This window comes from Bactrocera neohumeralis, chromosome 2 (assembly GCF_024586455.1).
Source record: "Bactrocera neohumeralis isolate Rockhampton chromosome 2, APGP_CSIRO_Bneo_wtdbg2-racon-allhic-juicebox.fasta_v2, whole genome shotgun sequence".
Taxonomy (NCBI): domain Eukaryota; kingdom Metazoa; phylum Arthropoda; class Insecta; order Diptera; family Tephritidae; genus Bactrocera; species Bactrocera neohumeralis.
This window is the reverse complement of record NC_065919.1, coordinates 27,552,616-27,566,047: the sequence shown is the minus strand read 5'-3', so window position 1 is coordinate 27,566,047 and position 13,432 is coordinate 27,552,616. Positions and strand designations below refer to the sequence as shown.

General features: G+C 38.0%; 1 protein-coding gene across 6 annotated transcripts; it reads left to right on the top strand.

The window, feature by feature from the left end:
* Nucleotides 1–700: 700 nt before the first annotated feature.
* Nucleotides 701–9,332, top strand: LOC126759606 (serine protease persephone-like). 6 transcript variants are annotated; one of them, XM_050474510.1, is made up of 9 exons: nt 701–862; nt 3,782–3,988; nt 4,050–4,187; nt 4,259–4,363; nt 6,372–6,437; nt 6,523–6,599; nt 6,697–6,941; nt 7,009–7,171; nt 8,936–9,332. In XM_050474510.1, the coding sequence occupies exons 2-9, from the start codon at nt 3,816–3,818 to the stop codon at nt 9,250–9,252; spliced, it is 1,284 nt and encodes a 427-aa protein (XP_050330467.1). In that variant the 5' UTR covers nt 701–862; nt 3,782–3,815; the 3' UTR covers nt 9,253–9,332. The 6 variants fall into 6 exon arrangements, with proteins under 6 accessions (XP_050330467.1, XP_050330474.1, XP_050330458.1 ...); XM_050474517.1 differs by having other exon boundaries at nt 701–874; nt 3,814–3,988; XM_050474501.1 differs by having other exon boundaries at nt 701–874; nt 3,792–3,988.
* The last annotated feature ends 4,100 nt before the right edge of the window (nt 9,333–13,432 follow it).

Here is a 13,432-nt window from a genome sequence, read left to right as displayed (position 1 = left end):
CTTAATATCGAAGATATTTAGGTAGGTAGATAAAGGGGGGCGGCAGAACATCCTTGGCCCCGGGTGCCCGAAGTTCTAGCTACGCCATTGTTTATGGAGAACGATAATAGCGGAACGCATCTCAGTTTAGTCAGCTGGATTTTAATTTGTTTTTTTTTTCTTTAATTTCATCATAATTAAGCTCACAGTCCAGAATAAATTTTAGTAAGATTTGTTTTATTTAAGGTGGCAACATACGTCTTAAAATAAAGGGGAGCGTAAACGGAGGAAAAAGAGCGGCAATCGTCAGTTAAGTTGTAATGAATGAACCCACAAATAGAGAGTTAATTTTGAGCTAAGAGATTTTCAGCAAGAAGCAGTTAAATATTTCCACTGATATTGCATTATTGCAGACTCAAACCCCAGCCGTTTGCAATATTTTCGCCGACAAAAAATGCCCAAAATCCCCATTACAAATAATCTTTATCAAACGTGGTATCTTTTTAAAACTCTTACGAAAATTGTAAACAAAAAAAATCGAAATGATCCCAAAATAATCCCGATATCGAGACCCCAAAACTGCGTCACAAAATTGTCTACAACAGTGTAATCAAATCCAAAAATACATTCGCAAGATTGACAATTTCTTATCATCAAACTACGTGAGTTAATCTGGTGCTCTGAGTTATTCATTAATCTACTTACATATACGAGAGGCATCACATATAATAATGCAGTTGTAACGAAATAGTGAAAGGTGCAGTTTAGTGGGAAAAAATTAGTTGTCTTCCGCTTAGGACTGATAAGTACTTAAACCGAATTTAAATCAATGTGTGAAAAGAGGATATTTTCAACGAGATTCGAGAGTTATTAATAAACATAAGTATATAAACAAGTAAGGAAGATATAAGTTCGGGTGTAAACGGTCCAAAGTCAACTATAGATGCACACATATTCGATACCTAGGGGCTTGAATAGTTTTGTTTGAATTTGGAAAATTTTTGATTTCAAACTGGCGTACACTAAAGGCATTATTCGTGTAAAATTTTATTCCGTTATGTGTATTAATTGCTGCTCGCGCGGTTGTGATCCCATTTCACTCTTTACATAGGCATGTCGGAGGCATGTTAAATGTCGAATGGAAATCGGTGGCACGCCCATTGTCCCATTTTGACAGCGGCTTCAATAAAACCCTGTCATACTACCTCGGGGGTAAAATTTAAAGTTTCTGGTAAATCTGTGCTTATCGCGCTTTTAGTAGTTTTTAATAGTTCCATTATATGGAGAGTGGGCACGGTTATCTTGCGATTTCATTGGTGTTTACATTTTATTTTCATATTTTTAAAAAGTTGTGCAATAAAAATATTGAAATAATAACAATTTCTGCGCTGAGTCAGAAAGGGTAAAAATTTCGAATATCTGTGACGACTGACTACGTGTGTGAGAGGCGAAACGAACCCGCTATGGCTTTATCGCAAATAATTGCTGTGTATGCAACTCGTAGCAACGGATTAGAATCGTCGTACAGGGTGTTTTGTAGACATGTGCTTTTCCATAAGAAATGCATTTAATTAAATGTTATGATAAAGAATTTAGCTTTATTATAAACTTGAGAGTTTGCCATTATGTTCAAGTGACCGCCGTCTTGGGCTTATCTGCGTAGATAAGCGAACTCAAAAAACCGCATACAAATAAATAGTCTACATATATACAGTTTAGCGGTGTTAAATTGCACAATCTTGAGGACTATGCCACAGCCCTAAGTTTCCTTCAATAAATTGATTGTTTCGTCAGAGGTATAGCATGCAGCGCCGTCTTATTAGAACCAAGGGTCGTCCACATCAGCATTCTCCAGTTCAGGCAGAATAGGTCATTAATCACGGTTATATTGCGTTCCGCAATGATTATAACCGTATGACCGGCTTCATTTTTGAAAAAAATTTGCTTCTGTGCCCACAGAACTCACCGAAGATGTGGCGTCCCAACAATGGCTTGTGGATTATCATCACTTCAAATTCCCGTTCAACCAAACGTGAGCTTCATCGCTGAACAAACTTTTCTTGTGAAAATTAGATCGGTGGTTATCTACTTTTGGTCGAAATCTTTCACCACTTAACATAGTTCTGGAGTAAGTAGTATAAATTAAGCAGCAGCTATCTGAAACCAACTCCGAAAAAGTATTGCCTCATTGAGCACCACTTAACCTCGTCAGACGTACACTTGGAGATTTTACATTGCCGAAGAGTGAACGCAACTTATTAAGATAATAAGCAATATTTCAGTCGAGAGTCGTTAGTAGAATTCCGTGTTATAAATGCAGTATTCTAAATTTTGTCGGAACTTCCACAAGACAGAGGTTCCTTTGAATTTTTAGCTGATGTAGTTGTATTCTTGTAGAATCCGCCGAGGTGATCTAGTGACTGATGCCCAGAGCATTCTGAAATTATAGAGGGTACACTTCTCCAACCTGCCGAATGACAGTGAAAGCTTAACACCAGGAGATGGTGAACCAGATTCCCCAATCGATGACGATAGTGCGAACGTTCATTGCTTGACCATGAAGAAGTTCGAATAACAATTGCCCGCCTAAAGAACAACAAAGCGGCGAAGGCCCGATGGCTTGTCGGCCGAGCCATTCAAATACGTCGGCGACGAACTGATAAGGAGCATGTAACAGTTTCCTTGTAGAATGTGGTCGGACGAATGCATGCCCGCCGATTAGAATTTAAGTGTGCTCTGCCCAATCCAAAAAAAGGGAGACTACCGTGGTATGAGCCTCCTCAAAATCACATATAAGGTTCTATCGAGCGTATTGTGTGAAAGATTAAAGCCCACCGTCAACAAACTGATTGACTGACCAGATATTCACCTTGCACCAAATCTTGGAAAAGACCCGTGAAAAGAGGAACGAGACAAACCACCTCTTCGTCGATTATAGTAAAGCTGCTTTTGACAGCACGAAAAGAAGCTACCTTTATGCCGCTATGTTTGAATTTGGTTTCCCCGAAAACCTAACACGGTTGTGTAAACTGACTTTGAGCAATACCAAAAACTCCGTTGGAATCGGGAAGGACTTCTTCAAGCCGTTCGATACAAAACGCGATTTCAGCCAAGCGCCTCCTTTTTTTGCGACTTCTTCAATCTGTTGCTGGAGAAAACAATTCGAGCTGCAGAACTTAATCGTGCAGGTATAATTTTCTATAAGAGTGTACATCGGCGTATGCCGGTGATATTGATATCAATGGCTTCAACAACCGCGCCGTTAGTTCTGCTTTCTCCAGAATGGATAAGGAACGAAGCAAATGGGTCTGGTAGTGAACAAGGGCAAGACGAAATATCTTCTGTCATCAAACAAACATTCCTCGCCATGTCGTCCGTACGGATGAAAACACTCCAGCTCTTCCGGGGAAACAGAGGAAGACCTTCACTCCATTGGAAAGACCAGGTGGAGAAAGACCTAAAAACAGGGTCTTGGAATATTAACGAACTAATTTCTTTAGCAAAAAAAAACTCACAAAGATACCCGAAACTTTATTTTTCTATCCACTGTTCTTTATTTTCTTAACTAGCGTGAACTATCGAACAATTAAAGTTTAGGTAGTCGTTAAGTTTTCTGAAATTTCCTAAGCTTCTGTGACTATTATAGACGTTTTATTGTTTGCATCAGAGGTTTTTATCAAGATAAGCTCTCTTTAATTTTTCTCAATTCTGTTCTCTCGTCGTTCTTCTCTTGTCTGTGTGGGGAATTGCACCCATGGACCATCACGTCGTTAGGGATCTAACATATTATTTATTAAACCAGGTAATACAAGCCCTTACTTCCGTGAAACATAGAAATGATGAATCTAGGCTTTTTGCTGACCTTTCTGCTGGTACTTTTGTTCGCCAAAGAAATATGTCCTAACGAAACGACAGAGCAATTCATTATCTATATGGATGTACACAACGATATCGATAATTTAATTCATTGGGGCAACAATTGCGAAGCAAAGCTAACTACATTAGAACAGTAAATATGTACAACAACTGCAATAATTTGAGCCACAATTGATTGTACTTTCTATAAACAGAACTGTAGTGGAAACCATACAATCGAGAGAGAGGTCGAATGAAAAATATTTGGAAACATTGAAGAAATTAGAATATTTGGAGCACACTGTGAGCAGCTATGAATTAAAGATGAACACTCTGGAACATAACATACAGAGGTGAATATTATTAAAAAATGTATTTATACTTTTTATAAACACTACAATTTTTATATATATTTGGTGCACAGCTTAATTTCGGGATCCAAGCAAGTTGAGGAGGAGCTAAGAAACACCATTCATATGTTGAGTGCGACAGTATCAGATTTAGCATCTAAGTTTTCGCTTTTGCACAGGTAAAATTAACTTTTACGCTCTTCTACTGTATATAAGTACATATAAATAAATATTTGTCGAGATTGAAAAATGTTTTGTTGGCAGATCGTTTGTTGGTAAAGCAGTGTAGAGTGTGGTAAAGAGCTCCAAATTAGGGTCGATCTTTCAATCAAAATCAAACAACAAAATCTGGCAATACTAAGACTTGCAAAACTAATCAAAAATTAAATTTTTGGACCTTCGAATAACAATATTGACAAATAAAAATGTTTTCCATACAAATACTTGATTTTGATCGGTCAGTTCGAACGTTGTCTTATACAATAATCTATGGCCAATTTCTTGTCAGTTGAAAGAGTTTTATATACAAGGACTTGATTGTGATCGGCCAATTTGTAAGAAAGCTTTATGCTATAGTGTCCGATATCGGCAGTTCTGACAAAGGAGAATTTTTTTCAAGAGGAACGTGTTCTATATTTAAGATCGATATCTCAAAAACTGAGGGACTAGTAGAATAGACCCTTATATAATGGGTTGTCAAAAAAGTCTTGCGGTATTTTTATTGAATTTTTTTTTATTGAAATTGAAATGAATTTTTGATGACTCATGTCCAGCTCTTGACCGATGCTACGGCTGCTCCTATGCCGGTCTCTTTCGACCAATTCAGCGATTTCCAGGCCTTCCGGAGCGTGGCGCATCTTCGAACACCTCTACACCAGAACGAAAACGTTGAAATCATCGTTGGGCGGTGGTAATGGAAACTGTATCGGATCCATAAATTGCACAAATTTTATTGGCGGCTTGAGATGCTTTTTTGCCTTTATCGTAGTAGTACTGTAAAATATGACGTATTTTCTCTTTATTTTGCTCCATGTTTGCGACGCTATAACTCACGAACGACTTAAAAGAAACGACAATCAATCAAACACGTGTTAGCGCGTGAAATGATCTTTCCAAAAAGGTATAGCATGACCCGATGCGATGAATAAAACTAGAACTACGAGCTTTCAGCGCCAACTAGTGAAAATACCGCAAGACTTTTTTGACAACCCATTATATAATCTATGAAAATGTTCTTCCGCAATTCCGACCCTTTTCGGCAGATGTTTTCACACAAAGGCCTCAATACGGCCAAATAGATCGCCTTATTAACCGTCTGCTCCTCCGGAACAAATTCATGATGCTTCAAAACACGAATATCGAAAGAAACAATGAGCATCACCGTGATTTTTTAGTCAAAGGTCGTCCAGAACTTGGCATGTCATCAACGATCTCTCGACCGTGTTTGAAGGCTTTGTAGCACTTGTTGGCTTGTGTTTTTGATAAAACTGAAACGCAAAATTTGAGAAAAATTGTTTGTTCGATATTTTTATCCATTGTAAAAATCGCAATGACCTGTACCGACTTAAGCAGCTGTTGTAAGCAAACTACTTGACAGACAACGCTCATATTTGGCATAAGTAGTAGTTCAGGACATTCCTACCAACTTAGCAAAATACATCCTTTTGAAATATCATTTACACGGGGAATTTAATTACAATTTCCGGGTGCTTTTTTATCACAATGTATGTATATGAATACTCTTTTGGGTGTTATAAAGTTCGTGACAATCTCCATATACCGTATCCAGGCTATCTGTCCTTTACCCTCCCTATAACGAAAATATGGACTTTACTTCGTCTAGTTGACTTTAAGTGAACTTTTTATGGAATGAAACATCCATTAACTGTAAGAAGAGCACTATTTCCTTATGCTTTAAAATATCGGCATCCGCTTGATTTTAACGTAAAATATTCCTCCAATAATGTTGATGAAGACAAAACTCCTTAAATTTTACGTATACAAGTATATAAGCATGAATGCAAAATAAGTGAAAATGAGTGACGTCAGCAGCTTCGTTTGATGACTTTGTCATTCGGTGCTTTCCTTGTACACTCTTTGTTACATTTAGATACACTATTGCGAACCACCGTTAAATTGCAGATCCGCCACGTTGCCGTTTATATTAATTTTATTATATTTCTTTAGGGATCGTCCATTGCCAGAAAGAGAGCGTCCTTTTAAGACTCCCAGCACTACATTCGGAGAGCGTCGGTAAGTATGAATGTTTGTCCATATAAAATTAAACCGCAAATTTTCTAGCGTTTTTTTTTTGTATTGACAAATGTGCGATTTCTAGTCCAACATCATTAGTACCGCCAGTAACATATGTACCTCCACCGAAAGTACCAACAGCAGGGCGCCTGGCTTCACAAGGTAAGCAAATAACTGTATTTTTCGCAAATATTTCCACTATCAGTATCAGTAATCCATGTGGATATACCTTTATCTATGTATGTATGTATATTTTTAGTTTGTGAAGAAATTGAAGGAGCGTTGCAATCGAAAGGCATTCAGCGGTTCGTGTCAGGAATTCATCCTTCCCTGGCTATCGTTGAAAGGAAGTTGCGTCGGTCTAGTTCTTTTAGATGTACGGGGGCTTTGATTGGTCAACGCTTTGTTCTAACTTCGGCCCGTTGTTTATACGCAGGTGGGGCAAACTTTGTGCGCTTGGCAAATCGCAGTGATAAAACAAGCGCCATGGGAAAGAATATTAAAGTAATATTAAGAATATATTCTGTCTAACTATGTATGTACCAACGTATGTATGCTTGTTTATTTCTAGAAAACGCATATACATCCCAAATACGCTAACAGAAAGAACAATGTAGGCGTGATCGAACTGGAAGGCGATGTGGAGTACTCTTCGCTCGTGTATCCCAGCTGTTTATACACTGCTGCAACAATTTCAATAGCTAACGCCGAGGTTTTTTACACACAACATCAAGGTAAATACGCCGTTAGAAATAAACCACAAAACGACTTAAAATTATTTTCTATGATAAGTTTTCCAGACACTTACGTCTATATATATAGGAACTAGCCATTCAGTTTTTGTGATGTCCGTCTGACAAGTCCATTTCTCCAAAAAAAAACTGCATATTTGGCCGAAACGCCTTTATCGACCGACTATAGGATATAACTGCCATACAAACTAACCGATTAAAAACAAATAATCTGAGGCAGTGCTCCAATCTTCCTACAAATTGTTCAGGTTAGACCACTTTAACATATAGCTGCCATACAAACTGACGATTTAATCAAGTTCTTGTATCAGATAGGGGCACTATAGCTTACATAGGGTAGTCGAAAAAGTCTTTTCGTATTTCTAATCAATCTTCAATTTATTTTTTTTTTATTTACAATTTTACAACATTTTGGTCGAGCACTTTTTGCCATTTTTCCACTAGAGACATTATTGCATCAGTACAAAACTTTCCTGGTTTCTCGGCGAAAAAGTGCGATAAGTAATTTTCACAGGCTTCACTTGAAGTCAACTTTACACCATTAAGGAAGTTCTGCATTGACCGAAATAAATGGTAGTCCGATGTTACAAGGTCAGAGCGATAAGGTAGAAGCATCAAAACTTCCCAGTTTTTGCCAAGTCATCAAAGACGTGTGTAGTCTAGCGTTGTCCTAATGGAGGACGAAACCCTTTCTGTTGATCAGTTCTGGACGTTTTTTCGATTAGTTGCTTCAATCTCATCAGTTGTTGACAGCAAAATGTAGAATAAATCGTTCAACCAGGCTGGAGCAGCTCATAGTGAATGATTCCCTTCCAATCCCACCAAACACTTACCATAACCTTTCGAGGCGTCAATTCTGGCTTTGCGACCATTTGTTGAGCTTTACCACGCTTGGACCATTATCTTTTTCGCACATTATTGTCGTATATGATCCACTTTTCGTCTCCTGTTAACATTCGCTTCAGAAATGGTTCGATTTCATTTCGTTTCAGCAAAGAATCGCAGATCTTAATTCGGTCCATTAAATTTTTCACAGACAATTCATGTGGTACCCAAACATCAAGCTTATTTTTGTAGCCGGGCTTTTTTAAATGGTTCAAAACCGTTCGGTGATGAATATTAATATCCTTAGAGATGTCATGGCTGCTTATGTGACGGTGCTGGTAAATCTTTTCCATAATTTCGTCAACTTTCTCAACGATAGGTCGACCAGAGCAAGGTGCAGCTTAAAGTCTCACTTTCCAACACTATATGTGACCTGGTCTACGGAAAGGGGGCTTAGGTGTCAAAAAAAAGGAGAACAATTAATGCGATAACGAGAAACTGACGATTATTTTTAACAGCTTTTCCCAGAAAACTAGTTTTCACACGTTAGCTCCCTTTTCGTAGACCAGGTCACATATAGTACGACACAATGTGAGTGGTAGCACTGGAGATATACGACTGCAACGACATCTATTGACAAAATACGAAACGACTTTTTCGACTGCCCCGTAAAATATATTTTTGTGGTCAAATTCAAGAGAAAATCTTATACCTTTTATGCTATGCACCTTTGAAGGATATTACAGCTGCAGTGCAGCCAAAGTTAATGTTTTTTCTTGTTTTGCTTGAGTCAAACTTTATAAATTGTGTCTATTAAATTTATCAAATTTTCTGAAAATATTTTTTTTTTAATATTTGACAACCCATTTCAGAATTTTTTGGCGATTGTTTGCATTTGATATGATTTCAATTTCATTCCAGATTCGATTTTGTCACAAACATTGCAGGAATTGCGCGGTCAAATTGTCCCGTACTCAAATTGTGCGACATTCGCTGAGTCTCACGCGCAAGATCCATATGAGGACTCGTTAATATGTGTACGTTATTACAATGCTTTGGATTCGTCTTATAGCTCCTCCCAGGGTCCGTTATTTTTCACCCAAAAGGATGTGTTAGGTAAAGAGCGCATCATTGCGGTGGATTCGGAGAACTCTCTTCGGAACGAAGTTTATATGGCGCAGAAGCTCACAAAGGTGTATGATCATTTGGATTTTATTGAGAGTGTAATGAGGAGTTGATTTTATTTGTTATTCTAATTAGATTAACTTTGATTGCTTGGAAATAAACTTACATATGTAGATATATATGCACTTAGCAACCATTGCGTTAAAATTAGTACTAACAACGAATCGACAATTATATCTCAGTTTTTTCCCTCGGAAACAAGAGGTACTTTGCTTTGTGGATTCAATGCTTCACTACCGCATGCCAATCATATCCTCGATCATCAATAATAGATTCCAAATGAGAGGAAACATACTTCTTAATCGAATATGAAATACTATTCTAGTATTAAGGTGAACTTGTTTTACTGATTTATAAATATATAAAAATCGGTTGCCATGAGTGCGCTAAGGATTTTGTGTAGAACAAATTTGACTGATATTTCTGGCCGATTCCAATGACATTGTTGCAATGGAAATTTGCAGCAGCTTCTATTTCTTACGATGTTATGCTGTTTCCAACAACCCTTAAGTGTAAAAATTTATTAAATATTATTAAGTATACCATCCTATTGCAAATTCCTATATACGTGAAAACGTTTACTGACTACTTTGAATTCAGTAGGGATAACTCAACAAGCCTGAGTATCGAAGAGAGAATACAAAGCGCCAACATGTTGTACCCGTCCCTAATCAAACTGTTCAAATAAAAATTACATATTCAATAGACAATGTAAAATAGACATTCGATCAGTATTATGCTACGGAGCAGAATCCAATCAAGAATTCTACTTGAAAAGGACAAAACCGACTTTTAAATGTGAATATTAAGACAATAGAGCGTAGAAGAAAATTGTAGAGCCAACACTACAGAAAGGGAATGATTGCGGTCAAGGTGGATTGAAAAGCTCGAGGAAGATATGAAGAAGATTGGCATGAAAAATTGGAAAGAAACTGCTAATCACCAAGATCTCTGAAGGTCGCATGTGCAACAGCCAAACTTACAAGGAGCTTTAGCGCCAAAGAAGATGATATTAGGTATATATATAGGGGTTAGGGAAGCCCATACCGCATTTTCGACATCAGAATACATTATTACCAGGAAAATACGTTCTCTCAATATTATTAAACAAAATCGGTTTCGATATTGCTCTAGTCCTCAAATACCCGATAAAATGATTTGATTATGCAATTGTTTCCCTAGTTCCCTTTAAACATATAGTATATAACCCATACGAGTAGTAGAAATTGCGAGACTAAAAATGTGAGGCTGTGCACGATCTTCGTTCTTCCTTAATTATTTACATTGCTATCTATGCATGTACATACATATGTATGGAAAGGCTGGTATGCCACCCAAATATGAGAGATGGTGCTTATTATCTATCAGTACACTTTACCCTATTATCATCACCCATCATTGCTACGCGCTGCTTTTGACACTTAAGGTCAGTTATTAAGAATTAATCGCTATTTTGTGCCCACTGCTCCTCCTATTCTCTCCTCTACTCACGCGAGGAACGTGTTTTAAGTTCAGTGACAGTCGATAGAAAAAATAGCTTTCTAAAAGCTTTGACTTGTTGGTTAGCAAATACTTGTATGTCATCATTTTTTCTTGCTTATGTCAATGACGTCATGACGCAAGTCACAAATCAGATTGTGTGACGCCTTGCGCCTAATGCATAGCTGCTGCGGTTATTCTGCGTCAAAGCTCTGCTCGCTTCTTTTGTCAACAATTTTTGCGGCGCATCAGCATTTCATAATTATAGAAAGTGATAAATTTAGACATTTGCTCTGCATTCTTATTGCTTTAATTAGAACAAATAATGACGTCAAAGCGGAAAATACTAGCGGACTTTTAATAAATATAATAATAGACGAACTTGTTTGTCACAATAAGGTGACTTGAAATACGCAAGGCAATGCATAATAATTGCTATTGTTATTGGAAGTGATAGTGATATTAAGAAACCCTTTTGGTAGAAAAAGAAAGATATTGAATGAAAATATGAGGTACTGCGACTGAACGGTAGATGTCCTGTCATCGATTTTCATACGTATAGTATATGTGATGTGGATGAAATAATAAGAATGCCCGAGGAGTTGACTCGAAAGAGTTCGAGAGATGGCTTTGAAGGATGCTTGTATAATTTAAATGTATGAGTGCATTTTGTCTGTCTAGGCTGCAATAGAAAGAAATAGTGAAGGACTCATTTGGTGTTTACAGTTGTAAAGTATATTCTTCTGCCAATTTTTTACTTTGTCTTCCATTTTTAATAAAATTGAATTGCTTGCGTTTTTGGTAGTTATTTTGACAAAAGTATTCTACTGAAGATAGATTGCGTATTCTCTTACAATACCTACCTGTTGTCAAAGTAAAATATTTGTAGTTGTAGTGACGTATTGTTCAACGTGTTGAAAAACGACACCATAACTACCAAAAGCTCTGTCAGAATAGGGAGGGACCTTTCCGAGCCGTTCGATACCAAACGAGGCTTTAGACAAGGCGATTCCACATCGTGCGACTTCTACAATCTACTGCTAGAGAAAACAATCCGAGCTGCAGAGCTTAATCGAGCGGGTACAATCTTCCATGAGAGTATACAGCTGCTAACGCATACCGATGATATTGATATCAATGACATCAACATCCGCGCCGTTAGATCTGGCTTCTCCAGACTGGAAAAGGAAGCGAACAACCAGTCGTTGCACTCGCGAATTGGCTCCCACGTCACTATTGGAATCATAACTTCGAAGTCGTAGATGATTTCGTCTATCTTGGAATCATCATCAACACCAACAACAACGTCAAACTCCAAATCCAAGGCAGTATAACTATTGCCAACAGTAGCATCTGTTGGTTGGACTGAGTCGTACTGAGTAGGCAATTGAGAAATAAAGTCCTCTCTCGACCAACAAAGACCAAACTCTTTAAGTCACTCACTATTCCCGTCCTGCTATATGGTGCAGAGGTATGGACACGAAACATCTGATAAGTCGACGTTACGAGTTTTTGACATATTTCAGCGAATTAAGAGACCGCGGCTACGTTGGCTAGATCATGTGGTCCGAGTGGACGAAAACACTCCAGCAATGTATTCGACGCAGTAGCAGGGAAAAAAGCAGAGAAAAAGGAAGACCTACACTCCGTTGGAAAGACCAGGTGGAGAAGGATCTAGCTACACGACTGGCGCACTGTTGTAAACTCGGCTGTGACCCCATAAGCGGGGTCTATGTCAATAAAGAAGAAGAAGAAGTTGGTATGGTTTTCGAGAAACTATGGTACTTATGTTTGTTCGAGCAGATCGGCGTGAGACACGAAAACTAACACACATTATTTTAATATGAAGAAAATGTCAGCCGAAAGTTATCATATTATGTTGGAAGTTTCTGGTGAACAGGCTCTAGCTGACTGAACGTGCAAAAGTGATGATTTTGTTTTTAAAGACTATGAAGTGGAAGATGATGAGCTCGCGGAATCTTTGGAAGTTAGTCACGCAGCCATTTCAGAATGTTTAAAACCAGTCGAATTCATTGAAAAGCAAGGAAATCGGGTACAACACGTTGAAAATCGATTATACATATGTGAAACCTGACAAAGCAGCTAACTCGACGGCAAAGTCGAATATCCATGACCTCGAAGGAAATACTCTGTACTTGGTCGGATCAGAAGAAGGTGCTGTTCCCACCGACAACAACTCAAATTGAAGCGCACGATGGCCAAAAAATGCCCGCAATTAAGAATTAGACATGGGCTAGTAATTTTCATCATGACAGTCTTCAGCCTCATATTGCAAGACTGACTAAAAACTATTTGGTAAGCAGCGGTTGGTAAGTTTTGAATCATCTGGCTTATAGCCCAGACCATTTCACTTCTCACTATATTTATTCCGATCAATGGATCCTTATCGAATTCGGTTCACAGCAGGACATCATATCAAATATTAGCCTGATTACCGGCACTGTTGTTAATGTTTTTCTTAAATAAACGTTCAAATTATTGAAATAATCACACTAATATAACGGGTATATAACCCCTTAACCTCAATTGCCGTATGAATGGGATCCATGTTTTTTTATTCTGTAGAACATTAATTTGGGCTGAGCTTTTGATCTCACACTCTTTTATTAAAACAATATCGGGTGTAGCTCGCAAAGGAGCAGCTTGCAGAGGAGTCGTCTCTCAGCCAACTTTTTCATCAGAGTTTCCCGAAACTAAAGTCGGTTGAGGCTAAACGTAGAAATTCGCTCACAG

What these genes read in the sequence shown, in the direction of transcription:
- LOC126759606 (XM_050474510.1), top strand. Translation starts at nt 3,816, where the DNA reads ATGATGAATCTAGGCTTTTTGCTGACCTTTCTGCTGGTACTTTTGTTC. An exon ending in CTGGAACATAACATACAGAG is followed by an intron (nt 4,188 to 4,258) that starts GTGAATATTATT and finishes TTTGGTGCACAG; the next exon opens with CTTAATTTCGGGATCCAAGC. An exon ending in TTTTTACACACAACATCAAG is followed by an intron (nt 7,172 to 8,935) that starts GTAAATACGCCG and finishes ATTTCATTCCAG; the next exon opens with ATTCGATTTTGTCACAAACA.